Source organism: Medicago truncatula, chromosome 7 (assembly GCF_003473485.1).
Source record: "Medicago truncatula cultivar Jemalong A17 chromosome 7, MtrunA17r5.0-ANR, whole genome shotgun sequence".
NCBI classification, from domain to species: domain Eukaryota; kingdom Viridiplantae; phylum Streptophyta; class Magnoliopsida; order Fabales; family Fabaceae; genus Medicago; species Medicago truncatula.
Genome location: NC_053048.1, coordinates 29,092,853 through 29,113,476, shown reverse-complemented (window position 1 = coordinate 29,113,476; position 20,624 = coordinate 29,092,853). Strand labels below are relative to the sequence as shown.

The following is a 20,624-nucleotide window of genomic DNA, read 5'->3' as shown; positions in this document are numbered from 1 at the left end:
CCAATCGTGGCTATCTTTTTCATACGTTTCATATTGATAATTTACTAGATTAGGATATTCTTATCAAATCTCTTTTGCATGCCTTTTATGGCAGGAAATTCAATGTAAAAAATTGCGCTTTGCAAAATTGTATATCTTACCTTATTCAGCATACTTTTTTTTTTTTTTTTTGAGAGAATTATTCAGCAAACTATTGGATATGCTAGCTAGGTGTACCTGGATATTTCTAGAAATTTGCAATATGTTGTTTAATTCTTTGACCGTTGGTTAGTCTTTATCAACTTCAATTAACTTTGTATTCATATGTTGAATTCTTTGCTCATATGTTGAGTTCTCTAATGGATACTTTAAAAAGTTCATTATTTAGGATAATATGAGAATAGATTAGGACGGATGAATTCATATTGTTTAAAATTAATTAATATAGGGCTTACCGACATATTGGTTGATCGGTTTGTTCTGTTTGGTTTTTACAATGAAATTTTGTCTCGTTTTCTATTTTTGTGATTGAGGAGAGACAAATGAAAAAATGAGAGATGAAATTGTCATTAAGCATACAGAGTATCAAATTTGCATAAAAATTACCGGTTTACTAGACAAAACAAGTATAGAAGAGGATTCAACAAAGAAAAGTGTTTTATTATATATCAACGGTGTGTATACTTTAGGCAACAAACTTATAATTACCCTTTACTCTGTCATCTATATAGTTCAAAATGATAACAGAGATATGATTAGACTCGTAAATAAAAGTTTTAGTTTCAAGAGAGGGCGTAGATGGGAAATTGAATTGGTTATGGATTTTCATACAACACAAGTAAAGTGGCGAATATGAACTTAATGACTCTAGAACTTCAATAAAATCCGGGGGGTCCATATCTTCCTCTTCCCATATTGTTGAAACCAATTAAATGAGGTTGCAACATAGGGTTATGAAAATTTTGTGGCGAAAACATCTCAATTTGTTGAGGATTTGGCTGATAATGGAGAGGGATGTTAGAGGATAAATCTTTACCAACAGAAAATGGAAAAGTGTGAGCAGTAGCACCCTGAATTGCACTCCTATCAACATGTTGATTAACAAGTTTCTTAAGCTCCACCAACATCTTCTTGAATAATTCAAGCTGAGCCTTATTCATTCCATCAATCGGATAAGCCCACCAAAATTGAGCCTTCAACGCCTTGCATGAAAGACTCAACTCATCACCACACTTTTTCTCCTCGTCTAGTGTGTTGTTGATTTGAATCAACATAGCATTGAGCTCACACACTTTGGTGCTACGATGAGCCTCAATAAATTCTATGGTGTTGTTGTTTTGCGATGGGACCCCAGAGAGATAGCGATCTATGACCATATCAACATTTGGATGACCGAAAGAAAATACCTTTTTACTAGGTGAGAATACAACGAGAGCAACATCTACACCACAAAGGGTGCAAAGCTCATTGACTTTCTTGAAGAGTCCGCTACGATGCTTTAAGAAAGTCACTTGGATTGCGAATGAGTCATTGTATAGCCACTTTTTGTGTGTGTATATTCTAACTCCCGTATTGTGATTGGACTTAAAAAAAACCAATATGTGTTTATCTTTTTCAAACATTACGCCTTTTCGTTACATTGAAATATGACATGATATTCAATGCAAAAAAAATGACGCTCTTGTCAAATTAACTTGCATACAAATTATGGTGTATGTACCTAAATATTTGCTGGAATTTGCAATAATTATGTTCATATTCTTGTTCTTAAGGGCCCGTCTGTTACAACTTTTTTTTTATAAAAAAAAATAATAATAAAATCACTTTTTTGAACAAAATAATCACTTTTTTTAATATTATGGCCCCGTTTGAATTGGCTTATTTTGAGCTTATGTGGGCTTATCTACTCCCATAAGCCTTTTTAAAGGTGTTTGGGTAAATAAATAAAAATAGTTTATCATAATTTCATAAGCTGCTTATGCCATATTTTAATAAGCCTAAATTTTCAACTTACCCTCCGGCTTAACAAGGAGCTTATGAATTTATGTAACCTCATTCGATTTTCTCTGGATCCACTTTTTCAAAACATATATTTTTATTTTATTTTTTTGTTTTTAGAAAAAAAAAACATATATTTTAATTATAATGTTAGTTATCTTTGGTTGTGCATGAGTAACAAAATTGCTATATACTTATCTTACTAAAGTAACACACGTAACTAAATTTTTTTCTAAGGATAATTTTTATTATTTTTTTATTACGTAACAAAATGAAACTGAATAAAAAAAACAAACTTAACTTGTCTTTTTTTGGTAACAAACTGTACATTAATATCTATATATACGGTAAGTTTACAATCATAATTTCTCAAGTTTATATTTATATTATTATACTTTTTTTTTTAAAGAAAGCTTATCATATATTATTATACTTCTGTATAGTGATGTTTAGACTATTTATTTACACATCGAATGTTAATTTTGTCTTATATGAATATTGATATTTTTTTTAAGGACGAAAATTGATTATACTATATATATATAATTATAATTAATATATTATAATATTGTTTTTTTACATCTTGATTAATTTTATCAAAAAATATCTTGATAATTGAGGTTCGATTCTTTGATTTTTTTATTAAATTAAAAATATTTAAAATTTCGATAATTGCTTATGTAATGTCACATCCAAACACTTCAATTTATGTAAGTACTTTTTAGTGTACATATCCAAACATAAATAGCTTATCAAGTAGAGCTTATGATGTAAGCTCTAATATTATAAGCCCTAATACTATAAGCATCTATATAAGTTGTTTATCCAAACGAGGGCTATATCTGTTTGTTACAGATTTTCAAAACAATCAAAATCTAAAAATAATCTAAAAACAGATTCAAATGAGAAGCTGTTATGAGCAACTTTTTTTTAGAGGAGAGAGAAATTTGTTACGAGATTTTAACAAAAAAAGATATGTTTAAAACAAACTAAAATTCCAATCATATCCTTGTTTTGCTATATATACACAAAGACTAGTCTTCATTTTTTTCACAGCCTATTCGTTATTCTTCTCTCTATTCTTTAAACAAGTGAGTTCCCTCTTTTAATTTTTGCTGCAGATCATCTAAGTTGTGAAGGTTAGCAATTTTATTATCTTTTTGATTCATTCATAATTGAACCTGTATATTTTTTTTTTCATGTTTCTCTTTCCATTATCATATATTTTGTGTTGTTTTGTCTATATTGGATGTTTTTTCTGTTTGTATATATCACTATTGCTTCTATTTTGCGGTGCTGTTGATGAGGGTAATTGTTTGGGTGCCCTGTCCTGCCATGGTGTGGGGCTTATATATATATATATATAAACCAATGGCAAGAAATTGACGAACGCTTTTGTATTGTGCTATTTCACCAACTGCTTGTCTCCTACTCTTGCAGTATTGTGTCAAATGCTAAACCGATGAATATTTGTTAATTTTTTTATAAAAAAATAATATGATACTTTGTATTCGGCAATATGAGTGCATAAGCAAATTAAATTATGAACAAATGCTAGTGATAAATTTATCATTCTTGTGTTTCTTGTGCAAAATATATGTGGAGTAATAATTTGGTAAATCAATAGTTTTATGGCATGCTTAACTATTCATAATTTGTTTACATATATAGCATTGTTTGATCCCTATTCTTAGATCACTTTAGTTAGGTATTGATTCAGGTTAAATTATGAACAAATGCTATTATTAATATGTAGTAGCTAAATATCATATATATAGTATCACATGATATGGAAGAACAATCCATCTTTTTCAACTAATCATCTTGCTCGTGTTTTAAGTTTAGATTTTTTGAATTTTAATAGTATGTATGTATTAGAACTAGAATGACACATATATGTCCAAGAGATTTTAGTTAAATAGTTTTCAACACTTTTTATTATAGATATTTGATCTTCATTGAATGTATTAGAACTAGAATGGCACCCAAAAAAGATTTGAAAGGGTCTGATGGAGATGAAAAAATTGCCGCAAAATGGGACAATCACAAAACAGATATTTTTGAAAATTTGTGTTGAAGAAGTTGATACCGGTAATAGGCCAACTTCACATTTTAAGAAAGATGGATGGAAGAACATTCAAACTAAGTTTCAAGAGAGGACAACCTATGCTTATAACCGCTTTCAACTGAAAAATAGATTGGATGCCTTAAAAAGGGAATTTGCATCATTTGCAAAATTAGTTGAAAAAGACACCGGACTTGGGTGGGATCATGATAAGAATACCGTCAAAGTTAATGATGACAGGTGGACTGCTAAGAGTAAGGTGTGTTTCTGTTTGACTTTGTAACTTTGTAATTATTAATTTTTTCCCTTATATCTATCTTTCTTGTAATGATTTGTTTACATATTTATTTATTTTTTATTTGATATCTGGGAGGATCCTGATGTTTTGAAATGGAAGATTGGGGGACCTAAATTTCTTGATTTGTTGGATAAATGTTTCAAGGGTCAGGTAGTTACTGGATTTTCTATTTTAAAGCCGTATCAAGATCCACCGGCTTTTGAAGTGCTAGGTGAAGAAGAAAGGGTTGCTTTTGAAGGTCATGAAAATAATATGAATATTGATAATGAAGGAGAAGATGATAGCTTTGAAGTTGGTAATAATGTTGAAGTAAATGCAACACCAACTCCTTCAAATATTGGTTTGAAAAAGAGGAAAAATATCGGAAAAGGAAAGATGGGAACAGCAGAAAAACTTCAACGATCTCTTGATCGTATTGTTGATGGGATGAATCATAAATCACCAATATTTGAGGATCATTATAGTTATGATAAGTGTCTGACAATGTTGGATGAGATTCCTTCCTTAGTACAAGGATCACATTTATACTTTTCTGCTATGAAACTCCATGCCAATAAAGATAACAGAACAACATTTTTTCACCTCTTGAAGAAAGATCCTAACATGGCTTTTGATTGGCTAGGCACTCTTTCCGAGGAGCATCATCAATGATTGAATATTTATTTGAGCAATGATAATTAGTTATTATTTTATTTGATACAATGAAAGTTAATAAAAATTATGTTAGAGTACTATGATAGTTTTTCTTACTTGATATTGGCTACTTTAATAGTTATTTGGATACGTATTATTTAACAATATTTAAATCAAATATTTTATATATTTTCTCTCTTTTATGTATTAATTTAGTTTAAATGTTGTGGCACAGGATGTCCCAAAGCTCGGATGAGAGTGATAGTAATTTAGAAATGGAAATTGATTATGAACATAATAGTAGCTATCATATTGCAACAGTTTTGGCAGCCTATTTAGTCACATATCATGTGTTGAAATATGTTGTGTAAGAAAAGAAAACTACATCAATTCTCACAGGTCACATGTGGTATAGAGAACTGATAAATGGAAATGACAACACATTGTTTGAGCAACTCCGAATGAGGAAACATGTCTTCCAGCAATTGGTATGGGAACTAACCAATAAATACGGTTTGACACCAACTAAAAACATCGGAGTTGAAGAAAGTGTTGCTTAATTCTTGTATATGATAGGTCATGGAGCCACATATAGAAACGTCCAAGGAGGCTTCCAACATTCAGGTCAAACTATTCATAATCATTTCCATAGAGTTTTAATAGCCGTTTACAAGTTGGGGAATCACATTATCAGACCTTCTGACTAGATGCACTATGTTGCCTCTAATTACATTAAAGAAGATGATCGATATTGGCCTTACTTTAAAGATTGTATAGGGGCAATAGATGACACCCATATCGCTATACATGTCCCAGCCGATAAACAAATACCTTATTTCAATAGGAAAGGATATACTAGCACCAATGTCATGGTTGTGTGTGATTTTAATGTGTTTTACATTTGCATTAAGTGGTTGGGAAGGATCTGTTCATGATGCTAAGATTTTTATGGAAACTCTTCGTACACCGAGGTTAAAATTCCCTTATTCGCCTGAAGGTTAGTTGCATGTAACTTCAACTATTTTTTTTATATGTTTATGTTTAATAATATTGTATTTCACATCTCCTACTTATGCACAGGCAAATATTACCTTGTCGACTCAAGATATCCATCATTCAAAGGTTTCATGGGACCATATAGGAATACGAGGTATCATCTTCCACATTTTCGACTTGCTCCGAGTTTCAGATAAAGAAATGAAATATTTAATTATCGTTATTCTAGTTTGAGAAGTGTTATTGAAAGAACATTTGGTGTTTGCAAAGCAAGATGGAGAATATTGCAAAATATGACCAATTTTAAACCTCAAACTCAAATTTCAATTATATGGGCATGTTTCGCAATTCACAATTTTATTAGAAGAAAAGACTCGAGTGATATATCGATTCTTGAGAATTTAGAGAATATTAATGAGTTACAAGACAATGAGCAAAATGTCAGTGATGAAGATGATAAGAGTGTGCCTGAACATAATGAATGGCAAGATCCAACACAAGAAGATATCAAACACATTGAAGAAATGAGAAATGCTATTAGAGATCAATTTCCTAGAAGAGGACAACACTAGTTTTATGTTTATATATTTATTTTCGATGGACAATGAATGAAACCGAGTATAGATACTATAATTATGCTTTAATATTTTTTTAAATATGATATGTTAATTGTTCTTCATGGAATATGTTATGTTACTCATTTTATTTGAATTCATGTTGATAATTTTATGTAATATCTTGTGTAAATTTTTTGAATGTGACAAATATGTAGATAGTATGTTTTTTTAACAACGTAAATGCATTTTTAATTAACATACTTGTTTTCATACATAAAAAAGTAATTTTTTTTTGGACAAACATGTTATATTTGAAAGAAATTTGTGTCCTTTATGGTAATTTTATAATAAAAAATCACTTTTAGAAAGTTGTATCCAAACAAACTAAAAATCACTTTAAAAAAAAAAAAACATAAAATAGATTCGTTTTTTAAAGAATCTCTAAAACATAATCTCTAAATTATTTTATGTCAAAATCACTTTTATTTTAATCCGTAACAAACGGACCCTAATTCTACTTATTTAACATTCTGTTTGGTCGAAGAGAGATAAGGAAGAGAGAGACAGAGAAGAGAGAAATAGAGAAGAGATGGTAAATTTCTCTTATTTGGAATGCAAAAAAAGATAGAAGAGAGACTAAAAATTTGTGAGACCCAGTGCTTTTTGTTTTCTCCTCTTCACATCGAAGAAACAGGAGAGAGAGAGAGAGGTGCCTTAATTTTGGTGTTCCATTTTTACCCTTGTATTCATATTTCATTTATGATTTATTTTTCAGAAATTGCACCAATGATTATCCAATATAAAGGATAAAACAAAGGGAAGTTGTTGTAGGAGACAAGCTGAAGCAAAATAGAAAATTTCGCACATGAAATTAAGCTGCATATATGTAGGAGAAGCGGGATGTAGATAATTAAGCTGTTTTTTAAATTTATTTATTTATTTCTTCACTCTTTTCCTTTTTGCTTTTATTGAACGGATGATTTCCAATAAGAATAAAAAAAAAAGAGTTATAATTTATTTGGATGACGTTACAAATTAATGAAATGATTAATTTTTAATAATAATCTTCATCATTTGTCAAAAAAATCAGCATCATTGTCATCAACAATTTAAATTAAAAATTGGATTAAGTTATTTAATAAATTAATTTTTATTGAAGGTTTATTAGTTAGGGGTATTTTGGTACTTCTAAAAATAATCAACACTTCTTTCTTCTCTATTTCTTTTATATCTCTCTTCTACCAAACAATACATCAAATCTACTCTATTTCTCATCTTTTTCTCTCTTATATATTTCTCTCTTCACAACTTCTTTTCTAAACCAAACACATCCTAAATGAATCAAACTTAATCAATAGAAAACATATCAATGTATTTGATTTCAAATTTCTGAGAAGTCTCAAAGCATTTTTGCCCCTTCCCTATGCTGATATTTATAAATATCAGCTATGTATAAGTAGACAAGAAAAACAAAACATGATGTCAGTAAATATTTGGACTAAGTTTGACAACATCAAAGTGGCATTGTCATTTTATTGACCTTCAATAAAATTACATTGTAATATTTGGAACCACAATATGCATATACACTATTGACCACCACCTAGGAATCTAATTCAAAAGTAACAGGTTTGTCAAAAAAAAATCAAAAGTAACAGCTTAAAATTGGATAGTATTCATGTTTTTGAAATTGGGATCTTGAAGTTTACTCCACTAGAGGTCTTATGTTCGATTTCCTCTGATGTCAATTTCGGTAGGCTAAGTCCATACAGAGCTTGCTCTGACTTTAAACGGAGCCCTCGCAAGTGGCCGGTGTGATTAGTCCCCTCGGATTAATCGATTCTTTGATCAGATACCAAGTTTTTTTATAAAAAAAAAGATAAAAGTTATCATATTACTCTTGCAAAGTATCAATTCAACATAAAAATTAATAGTTTGAGACAGAACAAGTATAGAAGAGGGACCAACAAAGAAAAATGCTTTATCATAGATCAGCAGTACAATTACCTTAGGAAACAAACTTAAAATGTAATTCTTATTTATTCCTTAGCACATGACAAAATATATTCTACAGAACATATAATACCATAGCAAGAAACATTATTGGAAAAAGAAATTAACTAGTTAGCTAATTCTTCTTGTTATCCTTTTGAGCAGCATGCAAATCAGCAAAATAGCCTTGTGGATTTTTCTCAAATTGCTCCCTTGAAATGTTGGATCCATCTTCACCAGGAGCTTTCATCGTATCACCTTTAGTGGTACTGCCAACGTTGTCCTTGGCATTGTTTGCAGCAGCACCATTATTGTCATTTCCTTTGTTGTCCATAGTTCAAAATGATCAAAGAAAACAAGGTTTGTGTTTCAAGGGAGGGTATGAATAAGAAACCGAGCAGCTAGTTGTGTCTTTATATAGAACACAAGTGAAGTGGTGAAGCTGATCTCATATCCTAGCTCTTAATGACTGTAGTGTCAATTTTCAAGGTCTCAACAAAAGTGCAGTCAATTGTTCTCAATTCTGATGTTAATTTACCAATAAAGTGTGTGGCCGGTGTGTGTTAACTAATGCATTATGCATGTGATGATATTGAGATGATAGATTCATTTTTTTTAATTAAAGATTTTAGATGGTTGCTTAATTCTATTGGTGCTTCCATTTGGATCCCTATTTTCTAAGTTTTGGCCTAACTAAGATGGTAACCAATTCTTCCTTGTCTTTGACCCAAGTAATCACCATGCCTTGTTGGTGGTAATGTTATAATTAATTTAGGCTCTGTTTGGCAAGGCCAAAAAACTAACTTATAGTTTATAGCGGATAACTTATAAGTTTGTCTGACAAAATAAATTCTGTTTGGTAACGGTTTTTCACCACGAGCTTATAGCTTATTTCACGAGTTTATAAGCTATTTTTTAAACGCTATTCTAAGTAGCATTTGAGCTTATAGCTTATCATATTTTCTTCTATTTTTACCCTTATTGTTTTATGTAAAATCCTGCACTACCCCTTTTTAAGTTTCACGTTTGTTTCAGACAGGTCCTTTAAGTTTCTAAGGTTTCAGATATGTCATTTAAGTTTTGAGTTTGTTTCGGATAAGTCCTTTAAGTTTTTAAGGTTTTAGATAGGTCCTTTAAGTTTCGAGTTTGTTTCAGATATGTCATTTCTATCAAATCAACTTTGGCTTAACAGAGGTTGATAGAAAGGACTTATATGAAACAAACTCGAAACTTAAAGGACCTATCTGAAACCTTAGAAACTTAACTTAAAGGATGTATCTGAAACAAACATGAAACATAAAGGATTCGGGGAGGTATTTGGTCTTATTATTAAAATAATAAAAGCATTATTTTTGGGATATTTTTTCAGGTATTACCAAGTAGAATTGTCCTTTTTTGTTACGAAAACTATTTAGTTTTTTTTTTTTTTTTTTTTTATAATCATCTATTGTTTTTTTTTTTTTTAAAGATAATCATCCATTATTTGGTTTTTTTAGAAAAATCGTCCATCGTTGATATACATGTAGATGGTATATAATATTCCATATAGATTTTTGAAGTAATATTTCATATGGATTTTTTTTGACAAAATATCCCATATACATATATAATAATACATTTTGGTACTGTCTATTCATTTTATAAAATAGAGACACTTAAATAATAATAAATAGAAAATAACATCCTGTCAAGAAAATAGAAAAAGTGTTGTTACATTTTTTTTTTTTATTGAGAGTTTATTTTTATTGTTGAGGAGGTGTTACGTTGAGTTTTGTTATGTTCAAAATATTTTTAGTGCAATGTTATGTTTAATTTTTCTGAAGTATAAAACTGAAATAAAATCATTCATACTTTAATTTTCATAAAGTCTAAAAATCGAAATGGAATAAATTTAAAAATAGAATTTTAGCAAAACATTAATTTAATAATATATAAAATATTTATTAAACTAATAATTTTAAATTACTATATATATATATATATATATATATATATATATATATATATATATAAATTAAGAATGTCTTTTTTTGTCATTTTACATTTATCAGCAATTTGAACCATTAATTTTACCAAAGACTTTAATTAACTTATTAGCTATAAGTCATCAGCTATCAGCTATCTACTATAAGCTATCAGTAATCAAATATCAGTTATAAGCTAACTTATAATCTATCCGCTATTTTTACCAAATAGAGCCAATGAATATCATGAAGATGGATTTTTCTCGATTTTTTTAATTAAAAAATCATATAATTTGTTGATTCGGACTGCTATGTCGGCGTATTTGTTGATTTCGACTGCCACATCAACATTATTGTAAGGGTGTTACATGAAAAGGGTAATATTGTAAATATTTGAAACATAAAAAATCAATATAAAACAAAGAAAACTTAAAGGACTAGAAAATTGATGTATACACGTGTTGTTTGGCTGATAAACACATATAAAATACGAAAATACCTCTCTGTAGTTAACTGTCGAGGAAGTTCAAAACCAACTGCAGTTAACTACCGAGAAAAACCTCGGCACTTAACGCGGAAACTGAAAATCCAGAATTCGTGAATATGATGATTCTTTCTTCTTCCAGAATTCAACAATTGAAAATCCAGAATTCATGAAAATGAGTTATGTGCTATCATACAGGAATAGGAAGAGTTAAATAGTGTGATGACAATTACATTCAATAATTGGGGTAAAATCCCAGCAATTATATGTACCCTATCGATGATAATCATTGTGGTGTTCACTTTTGTTTTTTCTATTTATGCAAAAAGAAAAACGTTGAGTTATGAAAAAAGGGTGCATCTTTTAGCAACCATTTTTTCATTGAAAATAACATACTAGTTTTAAGTATTTATTTCATTTAGAGGGGTTTTCTTTAACCTTAGTAAATTAAACAAAGTTTTCTTTAACCTCAGCAAATTAAACAAAATTTTATACTACCCGAAGTCTTTGATGTTTGTTTTAGATTATTCTTGGTTTTTTTTTATTAAAACCTCCACAGTAAAACGCCGTTATCTAACGGATTTTTTGCAGTGGTAGACGCAGCCAAAAGCGATGTTGGTGGCCGGTGGGGTGGTGTGGAGGAGGCACAATGAGCAGAACACATAAACCAGAGTGTAGAAAGCAGAACACAGAAGGTTACACAAAGTTTTTAAAAAGACCCTACTTGAAAGATATGGTGCCCTCATGAGAGGGTTTTTCTTTCAACTAAATCGAACACATTTTTTTCTATTTTCATCTTACCCAAATTATAGTAAGTGGACTCTTGGAATAATAGTTACAACAACAACTATTTTGAAAAAGCAAGTTCCTTTATTAATTCTTTTAGTGTTGATATATGTACACCATAGATGTCCTACCTCTTTTTTAAACTATTAAATTCCATATATTTCTAGTGCAGTTTGAGTGTTGTAAAATGTAAACCTTAAAAGCAAATTCTACGATACATCCAACATTTTGAGTGTATCGGTACACTAAATATTAAATTAATAATTGAATTGATTGTTTTTTGAAGAAAAAATAATTATTTTTCTATCATTGACAATTATAATAATTATATCTTATTTACCAAAAGCGTCGATGAAATAAAATTTACTTTTTTTGAATTTTTATTGCTCATAATGAAGAATATTTATTATTTTTTTATGAGAAAATGTTAAAAATTTAATATAATTCATATAAACAATGAAATAATGTTTTTTTTCTCATGAGATGGTGTTTTCTAAAATATAAATAATGACAAATAACAACTTATTTCATAAAATGATAATTAATTTATAAATTTATGAAGCAAGTATCGGTACACCTCAATTTGTGAGGTGTACCGTAGAAGCTCCCAACATTACATACTAAATTTGTTTCCTACCAATAAAATATCACTACAAAAATTTAAAAGTAGATCCAAAATATGGTCAATGGATTGTGCCATATGAGAGAGAAGAGAGAGAAAGAAACTCAAGAAAAAGGTACTGTAAATTCTTAACTTTTTTATTTAAAATTGGAGGTTTGTATCAATCTAATTGCTTATATTACCAATATTTTAAAACCCCTTTAAATTAAGTTCTAAAATAATCTTAACATTGTAAAATATTAATCAAATTTGTCTATATGGTTGTATTTTATGTGATTATAATAACATCAATTTAGTAATGTTACAGATACATTTAATAACATATTTAACTAAAGTGGCAAACTTGATCAACGTTTCACAATTTAAAATAATATAATTATCTCCTAGGATTAGAAAATGAGAAATGATATTTGAACATCTATTTTATGACAACTTTTGTGACAAATTTCTCTTTCATACTTACATTATATTCTCATTTTTTTTCACTATAGCTTTGGTTTTTGTGCCAAGACTAACATTTCTTTCTATATTTTGATTGTCCCACAAGTTGTCCTACAAAATGGTTGTTCAAATAACAATGTCCTTAAAAAATATATTTTAAATTCTCCCGAGGAAATGTCATTTTCAACAAGAATAACATCAAAAGCTGTTAGACTTTGTTTATAGTACACTATCATCAAATTAACAACCGACATTGCTAACTAAACAATATGGTTGTGAACATTGCAACTTTCCTTTTCTTCCTTAAATAGCAAGTATTAACGGTAGATGTGTGAAGTTTACCTTGCAACCAAGTCCATCTAACCCAGCTTGTGATCACCAGTCCCTTTCATTTATCAACATTTATTTATTTTTTTATTTTTTTAAACTCGGTATCCGATCCAAGAATCGACTAATTCGAGGAGATCAATCCCACCGCCCACTTGCGGAGGCCCCGTTTAAAGCCAGAGCAAGCTCTGAACTTAACCCACCGAAATTAGCACCAGAGGGAATCGAACCTGAGACCTTTGAAAGAGCAAACTCTAAGATCTCAAGTCAACCACTAGACCAACCCCAAATGGGTTTCAACATTTATTTATTTATTTTCATTTTCTCACTCAAACTATGCAAAGTATTCTTGGATAATATTAATATGATTTGACCAAATTGACCCATGATCTATTACTAATAATAACATTAACTAATTTGTTCCAATGTCACATAATAATTATCTCATTAGATATCTAAAGTTACCTAGATTTTTCACTGTCCAATCTCTATGACACGTACCATTAATTGTCACTAATTGACATAGTAAATTCTATTATAATGAGTTAATTCATATGTTTAGATGATTATACTAGAGAGGTTTATCAGATCTAGTGATGTAACTAATTAACTTGTCTTACAAAGTGACATATTAGAAAATGATGTTAGATCGTTAGAGGATGTTACAAAATATGAAAAATCTAGCTTGAAAAATACTCTATTGCTCTTAAGCAAGTGGCATGGATAAAAGCTTGGAACATTGTTGTGCAAGTTATACCAAGTTTGTAATATCTCATTTTCAATCACCTAATTATCTAATCACACTAATTCATTTTTAATCACCTAATTATCTAATTACACTAATTCAATCTTTACTATATAAGCTACATCATTTTGTTGTTTTCTCCATCCAAATCAAAAAACATCAACCTCAATTTCTAGTTAAAGAGCTTCAAAGAAAACAATTGGAAGAGGAAATGGGTTTTGCTTATATCAAAATGTCAAGCTTCATGAGAGCAATGTTGATTGTGTTATGTGCTTTGTGGGTATTGCCAGAGTTAGCACATGCAAGACATGTTAGAACAACAAGTCATGCAAAACATGTTAGCACAACAAGGCATTACAAGTTTGATGTATGTGTATTGCATTTCATTACCATGATTTATTTCATTTTTTGTGACAAAAAAATGCATTCAATTCAATAATTTTGATATCAATTTACACTTACTTAATGTTATCTTTTTCCATTTTCCTTTTTGTAGATCAAATTGCAAAATGTCACAAGACTTTGCCAAACAAAGAGCATTGTAACCGTCAATGGACAATTTCCGGGTCCTAGAATCATAGCAAGAGAAGGCGACAGAGTCGTCGTGAAAGTGGTTAACCACGTTCAATACAATGTTTCCATTCATTGGTATTACACTATTTATTCCTACAATTTTATAAGTTTAATTACTATTTTACACGAGCATTCAATCATATATATCAAGATGTATTTAAAATGTTTTTACACTGTCAGTATATACCTAAATTTTGATTAATTTTTTCAGGCACGGAATTCGCCAAGTACGAAGTGCTTGGGCAGATGGACCGGCATATATAACACAATGTCCAATTAAGCCAGGACAAAGTTATGTGCACAAATTCACAATCATAGGACAAAGGGGAACATTGTGGTATCATGCACACATTTCATGGCTTAGATCTACTCTTCATGGCCCTATTGTCATTCTTCCCAAAAAGCATGTGCCTTACCCATTCCCTCATCCTTTCAAACAAATCCCAATTGTATTAGGTAAGTTAAGACCACTCAAAATATGTCACACATTTTAATATTAACTCTACATATTATAAGTGTACATTTTTTATTTCCTAAATTAGTATATTAACTTTGATAACATGATAGGGGAGTGGTGGAAAGCAGACACAGAAGCAGTTATAAATCAAGCAACACAAACAGGGTTAGCACCTAATACCTCAGATGCTCACACCATCAATGGTCTTCCAGGTCCTCTCCACAACTGTTCAGCTAAAGGTAAGTAGTACCGAAAAATCAGATTAAAAGTGTGTCCAGTATCCGACAGGTCCCAGTCTCCAACACCGACACGACACCAACACATTTGATTACATTCAATTATTTTGTTTTATCAATTAATTATGGTGTCGATGTGTCAGTGTTGTGTCTGGTGTCCATATATCTATGTCAGTGTTGAACATTCGAAAGAAAAGCACAAACATAGTCCATTCAAAACCATATTAGTGATTATTTTCATTCAATCAAGTTGTTAAATTATTCTATTTGTGCAGATACCTTTAAGCTCAAGGTTCTGCCAGGAAAAACATATCTACTAAGAATAATCAATGCTGCACTCAATGATGAGATGTTCTTTAGCATTGCTAATCACACCCTCCTTGTTGTTGATGCTGATGCTGTTTATGTAAAGCCCTTCAGAACAAACATTGTTCTTATCACACCAGGCCAAACCACCAATGTCCTTCTCAAAACCAAATCCAAAACCCCAAATGCCAAATTTGTCATAGCTTCAAGACCTTATGCTACAGGTCCTGCATCTTTTGACAACACTACAGCAATTGGTTTCTTGGAGTACAAGAAACATTCACTTTCAAACACTAAGTCAAAAAACAAAACTGTTAAACTTTTTAGACCAACACTTCCTAAATTCAACGACACTATCTTCGCGATGAACTTCAACACGAAACTTCGTAGCTTGAACAGCAAGAAATTCCCAGCAAAAGTTCCAAAAACTGTTGACAAACACTTTTTCTTCACAGTTGGTTTAGGTATTAGTCAATGTTCAAAAAACCAAGCATGTCAAGGACCTAATAACACAAGAGTAGCAGCAGCTATTAACAATGTTTCATTTGTGATGCCAAACACTGCTTTACTTCAAGCTCATTTCTTCAACAAATCAAAAGGAGTTTTCACTACTGATTTTCCTTCTAATCCACCTGTTAAATTCAACTACACTGGAACACCACCAAAGAACATCATGGTAAAGAGTGGAACCAAGGTTGCAGTTTTGCCATACAATACCAAAGTGGAGTTGGTATTGCAGGATACAAGTATTCTTGGAGCTGAGAGTCATCCATTGCATCTTCATGGTTTTAACTTCTTCATTGTTGGTCAAGGGAATGGAAACTTTGACCCTAAAAAGGACCCTGCTAAGTTCAATTTGGTAGATCCTGTCGAAAGGAATACTGCTGGTGTTCCAGCTGGTGGATGGGTTGCTTTGAGATTCCTTGCAGATAATCCAGGTGGGAAACATTTTAAATACTAAATTCCATTATTTTTTAATCAATAAATATGTTTGACATAATATTATATATTTTTTTGTTCGTAACCATCCGGCCTAGAGGACACGGAGCCAGGTAATCAGTAGATAAGTAAAGTCTGGTTAAAAATTGTTTCATTCAGAGATTGAACTTAGTTCGCGTAATTCATTAACAATGTCCAACTACTTGGTTACATCAAATTAGATATATCTAGCTATTGATATGCACAACATTAATGTTTTTGAAATTAATGTTATGTTGATCATATATCATGAGCAGGTGTTTGGTTCATGCATTGCCATCTTGAAGTGCATACAAGTTGGGGATTGAAAATGGCGTGGATTGTCCAGGATGGAAAACGGCGCAATCAGAAGCTGCCACCTCCACCTTCTGATCTTCCCAAATGCTGAAAAGATTTAGATCATTATATTACATTTCTATATCCATTTTTGGATTAGCTAGAATTGGATTTGATTCTGTTTTTTGGATTTAGTTTTGTCCACATTCTTTGTTTATTTGTTTTTATTAGTAATATGTTTCATAGAAGTTTTGTATTCGAAAAAAAGAAGAAGAAATTTTTGGACAATTTGATTGTAGTGATTGTTTTCTTGTAAGGTCACACTCATTACAAAAGTAACGAGTGGAAGAGTTTTAATTAAAGTAGAAAAAAAAGATGCAAAGCACTCTGCTTTTTCCTGTTAAAAGCAAAGCACTCACCACCAAAAAAGTTGAAACAGAGAAAAAATTCAATGAATTCAAAACGTTTTAGGTACAAAAGAAAAATGTATCATTTCACTTGCTTTTTCCTGATAAAAGCAAAACACTCACCACCAAAAAAGCAACTGAGAAGTTTGAAATTTTGTGTTGAGGGTAACTTTGTTAGACGTATTGAGAAATGTTAAAAGTGTCCTTAAAAGATCGCTTAAAGATATAAATATAGAAATTTTACATTGGAAAATTGTGTATTCAACTTTTTCAAATGTAAAAGGTGTACATTTGATTTCTTTAATAAATGTCTTTAATACACTCGTTATCAAGACCCTGAACGATTTTGCAATCACACTATGTACCCTTAAATATATATGTGACTCAAAATGTGTAACAAAATTATGCTCAACACAATTTCAAACTTCACAATTGCTACTTGCTAGTTCTTATCAGTTTAACATGGCTGCTACTACTTCTACTCAAGCAGAGGAGCATGTGTCCTTGAAACTTCTTTTGAACGAAAATGGTAACAAAGTCTTGTTTGCAGAAGCAGGGAAGGACTTTGTGGATATTCTCTGTAGCTTCTTAACAATGCCTTTAGGAACCATTGCGAGATTGGTAGAGAAGGAATCTAGCATAGGGCAAGTTACAGTCGGTTGTCTAAACTCGCTGTATAAAAGTGTGGCAGATCTGGATGAAGGTTGTGTCTCTAACGAGACAATCAAACAAATGCTTCTACAACCAATCAACTCAGCGGAAGATTATTGTAACACTCTTAAAATCAACATTGACGACACTCAACCAACAAAGTACTTCACATGTGCCACCTACTCTATTGGCTGCTTATATCGTAATATTACCAACTCAACGTATAAAGATAAACATAAATGTCACTGTGGGAATTCTTTTACCCATCCAATTATCCTTACACGTCTCCCCCAAGGATTTGTTAATGATGTAGCTACTTTTGTCATAACTGATGATCTCACTATCAAGCCAAACTGTATTGACTATACAAGCTTTAGTCTGTTCGAGGAATTTGGCATAAAAAACCCTAGTTCGGTAAAAGAAGTGGTTCTGAATTTCACCAAAGAAAAGGTTTTGTATTTGAATATTGCGTTTGTTTATAAGTTATAACTTCTCTCTTCAATTTTTGATCGATTACAATTACTATTTTTTATAGGTACTTGATCTGCTTAAGTGTTCTTTGCTTTCCAAGTCAACTTTGACAGATTTGTTCCTAGAGAAGAAACCATCCCTTGAGAGATCAAGGTTTATTTTGTGTGATGTTGAAATTAGCGACAATATCCAAATCAATCTAAAGCTAGTTATAAGAAAATCAGATAACAAGGTACTGTATGCTCAAGGACAGCAAGATTTTGCAAACTTACTTTTAAGTTTTCTTACATTTCCTTTGGGTGGAATTGTTCGAATATTTGGAGAGAATTGTTCCTTTGGAAGCATGAATGGATTATACAAGAGTATAGTTGATTTGGATGAAAACCAATATTTGACATCAATGGAAGCTAAGAACAGGCTTGTTGATCCTTGCATTTCCCCACAGTTGAAGTTAAGCAAGTCGATATTACCAATTCTTAAACCTGGTGTTCATAAATATTATGGTTATGTTGAAAGTAATAGTATTATTCATGTTCAAATTTTCAAAACTGATGTAGATAAGACCATTTGTGCTGGAAGTATTACGGAACTGAATTTACGTTATGGGGTGAATCCTGGTGAGGATTATGTCAAGGGTCCAGCTATGTATTTTGCTACAGATGATTTGGTTAATGTAGCACCATTGACTCCAATTTCAGCTTTGGGTTTACTTAACCGACTGAAAACTCCTCTTAATGATTTGAAGGAAAAAGTTGTCACCATTGGCACCAAGGAGGTAAACCATAGTATATAATTTATATTAAATTTTTAATTTTCACATTATTCATATCTTATTGCTTATGTTTACCTTATTGTCTTGTGCAGTGTCTTAGCATATTGAAGGCTGCTTTGACTTCAACTTCTGCTCTAACAAATGGTTTGGCTCACATGTGAACTGAAGTTAAGGAGGAGAAATGAAAAGATCAGTTTACACTTTGTTGTGTGTTATTTCAATTCTACAGCAATTTGTTTTGAGATCCGAAGTTTGTTAAGTTTTGAATTTTGAATGGCATCGTTTGTTTTCCCTACCCTGTTAGCCATATCTGCGTCTTTTAATCATGTTTTCAATTTCATATTATACAATAAATTTTTGTTGCCTCAAAAAAAAAAGTGTGGTTGATGTTGTAGTAAAGTGAAACTTTTTAGGATCTACTCCCTCCGTCCCAAATTATAAGTAAAAAAATAAAAATCACACTTATTAAGAAAACTAAAGCATAAAAGTTTGTAGCATAGATTTTTGTGTTTTCTTTGAAATAAGTTTCATGGGAAGATGTAAAAACAATTTTCATTGGATATTGGTTATGGAAAAAATGGAAGAGAGAGAAAATTAAATGTAATTTGCATTTAATTTCATGAGAATAAGCAAAAAAAATTATTGGAAAAGATGATATTTTTTTAAAAATAAGATTAAATAGAATAAAAGTTTGTCCTTTTTGCTTATATTTTAGAACAAAGAAAATGAGTTTTTTTTGCTTATATTTCGGGACGGAGGGAGTACTTCCTTCAACTAGCGGAAAAGTAAAGGGAGAGTGGACGAGGGAGAGATTTTAAAAGTGGGAAATGATCATGTGCGTTTGATTTGCTAAAAAGTGAAGGCAAGGGACGCGACAATAACTGATATTTTTGTCCTTCACCAAACCACAACATAACTTTTTGTTATACGTACAAGTTGTCTAAAATACCAAAATGATATTTCGTCCCCCAAAAATCGTATAAAACAAAAAAATTATTTAATGCTCTAATAATTTGTCATGTGTTGTTCTGCCTTGTGTTGTGTTGTGTTGTTATGTCTTGTACTGTTCTGTCCAATACTTATTGTTTTGCAAACGAAACACACCAAACTTTATCAAGAAAATTTCAAGACGGTGTATTAGCTAACACCTTTCCTTAATTACACACTATTATCTCCTTTGATTTCCGACAAATAACAAATTTAATTGGCTGAGATCTTTTCTTGATCAATTCTTAATAAAATATCTTTAGATAAATAACAATGCTGTTTAATTTAATTTGATATATTTTTTTATAAATCATAACTCTTGATAGAGTTTTTTTTTATTTTTGACAAGAACTGACAGATTTCTTTAGTAAGATATCTACTGTTTTTATTAGTCATAGTTCTTGAAATATCTGTTGTTAGCAATATAGTAAGGGACTCAAGGGAACTATAACAAAGTTGGGTGCCGTATAATGAACCACTAAAAAAAATTGGTCCATAATGGACCAACTTTTTATACCCTTGGATTGATTTAGCCTCACAATAATACCCTACATCATCTACACACTATCCTAAAAAGTAGAAAAAGCAACGATATATTGTATGCATTATCCTACACACTATCC

General features: G+C 30.7%; 5 protein-coding genes across 5 annotated transcripts; 4 read left to right on the top strand and 1 right to left on the bottom strand.

The window, feature by feature from the left end:
• Nucleotides 1–854: 854 nt before the first annotated feature.
• On the bottom strand, nt 855–1,601 carry LOC25498511 (agamous-like MADS-box protein AGL62). Its single transcript, XM_013593438.1, has one exon. The coding sequence runs from the start codon at nt 1,599–1,601 to the stop codon at nt 855–857; it is 747 nt and encodes a 248-aa protein (XP_013448892.1).
• A 2,385-nt stretch (nt 1,602–3,986) lies between these two features.
• Nucleotides 3,987–4,991, top strand: LOC112416641 (L10-interacting MYB domain-containing protein-like). The gene is made up of 2 exons (XM_024770928.1): nt 3,987–4,301; nt 4,416–4,991. The coding sequence occupies exons 1-2, from the start codon at nt 3,987–3,989 to the stop codon at nt 4,989–4,991; spliced, it is 891 nt and encodes a 296-aa protein (XP_024626696.1).
• Nucleotides 4,992–5,780: 789 nt separating this feature from the next.
• On the top strand, nt 5,781–6,541 carry LOC112416640 (uncharacterized). Its single transcript, XM_024770927.1, has 3 exons — nt 5,781–5,970; nt 6,054–6,123; nt 6,334–6,541. The coding sequence occupies exons 1-3, from the start codon at nt 5,781–5,783 to the stop codon at nt 6,539–6,541; spliced, it is 468 nt and encodes a 155-aa protein (XP_024626695.1).
• A 7,494-nt stretch (nt 6,542–14,035) lies between these two features.
• On the top strand, nt 14,036–17,119 carry LOC25498509 (laccase-17). The gene is made up of 6 exons (XM_013593436.3): nt 14,036–14,254; nt 14,384–14,535; nt 14,672–14,916; nt 15,028–15,156; nt 15,429–16,397; nt 16,695–17,119. The coding sequence occupies exons 1-6, from the start codon at nt 14,099–14,101 to the stop codon at nt 16,823–16,825; spliced, it is 1,782 nt and encodes a 593-aa protein (XP_013448890.1). The 5' UTR covers nt 14,036–14,098; the 3' UTR covers nt 16,826–17,119.
• A 253-nt stretch (nt 17,120–17,372) lies between these two features.
• On the top strand, nt 17,373–19,309 carry LOC25498508 (uncharacterized). The gene is made up of 3 exons (XM_013593435.3): nt 17,373–18,221; nt 18,307–19,017; nt 19,107–19,309. Exons 1-3 carry the CDS (start codon nt 17,583–17,585, stop codon nt 19,173–19,175), a joined length of 1,419 nt encoding a protein of 472 aa, XP_013448889.1. The 5' UTR covers nt 17,373–17,582; the 3' UTR covers nt 19,176–19,309.
• The last annotated feature ends 1,315 nt before the right edge of the window (nt 19,310–20,624 follow it).

Excerpts from the sequence above, each read along its gene's own strand:
- LOC112416641 (XM_024770928.1), top strand. The coding sequence starts at position 3,987 with ATGGAGATGAAAAAATTGCCGCAAAATGGGACAATCACAAAACAGATA. Across the intron at positions 4,302-4,415 it reads GGTGGACTGCTAAGAGTAAG|GATCCTGATGTTTTGAAATG; the intron begins GTGTGTTTCTGT and ends GATATCTGGGAG.
- LOC25498509 (XM_013593436.3), top strand. The coding sequence starts at position 14,099 with ATGGGTTTTGCTTATATCAAAATGTCAAGCTTCATGAGAGCAATGTTG. Across the intron at positions 14,917-15,027 it reads ACAAATCCCAATTGTATTAG|GGGAGTGGTGGAAAGCAGAC; the intron begins GTAAGTTAAGAC and ends ATAACATGATAG. Across the intron at positions 16,398-16,694 it reads ATTCCTTGCAGATAATCCAG|GTGTTTGGTTCATGCATTGC; the intron begins GTGGGAAACATT and ends TATCATGAGCAG.
- LOC112416640 (XM_024770927.1), top strand. The coding sequence starts at position 5,781 with ATGTCCCAGCCGATAAACAAATACCTTATTTCAATAGGAAAGGATATA. Across the intron at positions 5,971-6,053 it reads ATTCCCTTATTCGCCTGAAG|GCAAATATTACCTTGTCGAC; the intron begins GTTAGTTGCATG and ends ACTTATGCACAG. Across the intron at positions 6,124-6,333 it reads GGACCATATAGGAATACGAG|AAGAAAAGACTCGAGTGATA; the intron begins GTATCATCTTCC and ends CAATTTTATTAG.
- LOC25498511 (XM_013593438.1), bottom strand. The coding sequence starts at position 1,601 with ATGTTTGAAAAAGATAAACACATATTGGTTTTTTTTAAGTCCAATCAC.
- LOC25498508 (XM_013593435.3), top strand. The coding sequence starts at position 17,583 with ATGGCTGCTACTACTTCTACTCAAGCAGAGGAGCATGTGTCCTTGAAA. Across the intron at positions 18,222-18,306 it reads TGAATTTCACCAAAGAAAAG|GTACTTGATCTGCTTAAGTG; the intron begins GTTTTGTATTTG and ends TATTTTTTATAG. Across the intron at positions 19,018-19,106 it reads TCACCATTGGCACCAAGGAG|TGTCTTAGCATATTGAAGGC; the intron begins GTAAACCATAGT and ends TGTCTTGTGCAG.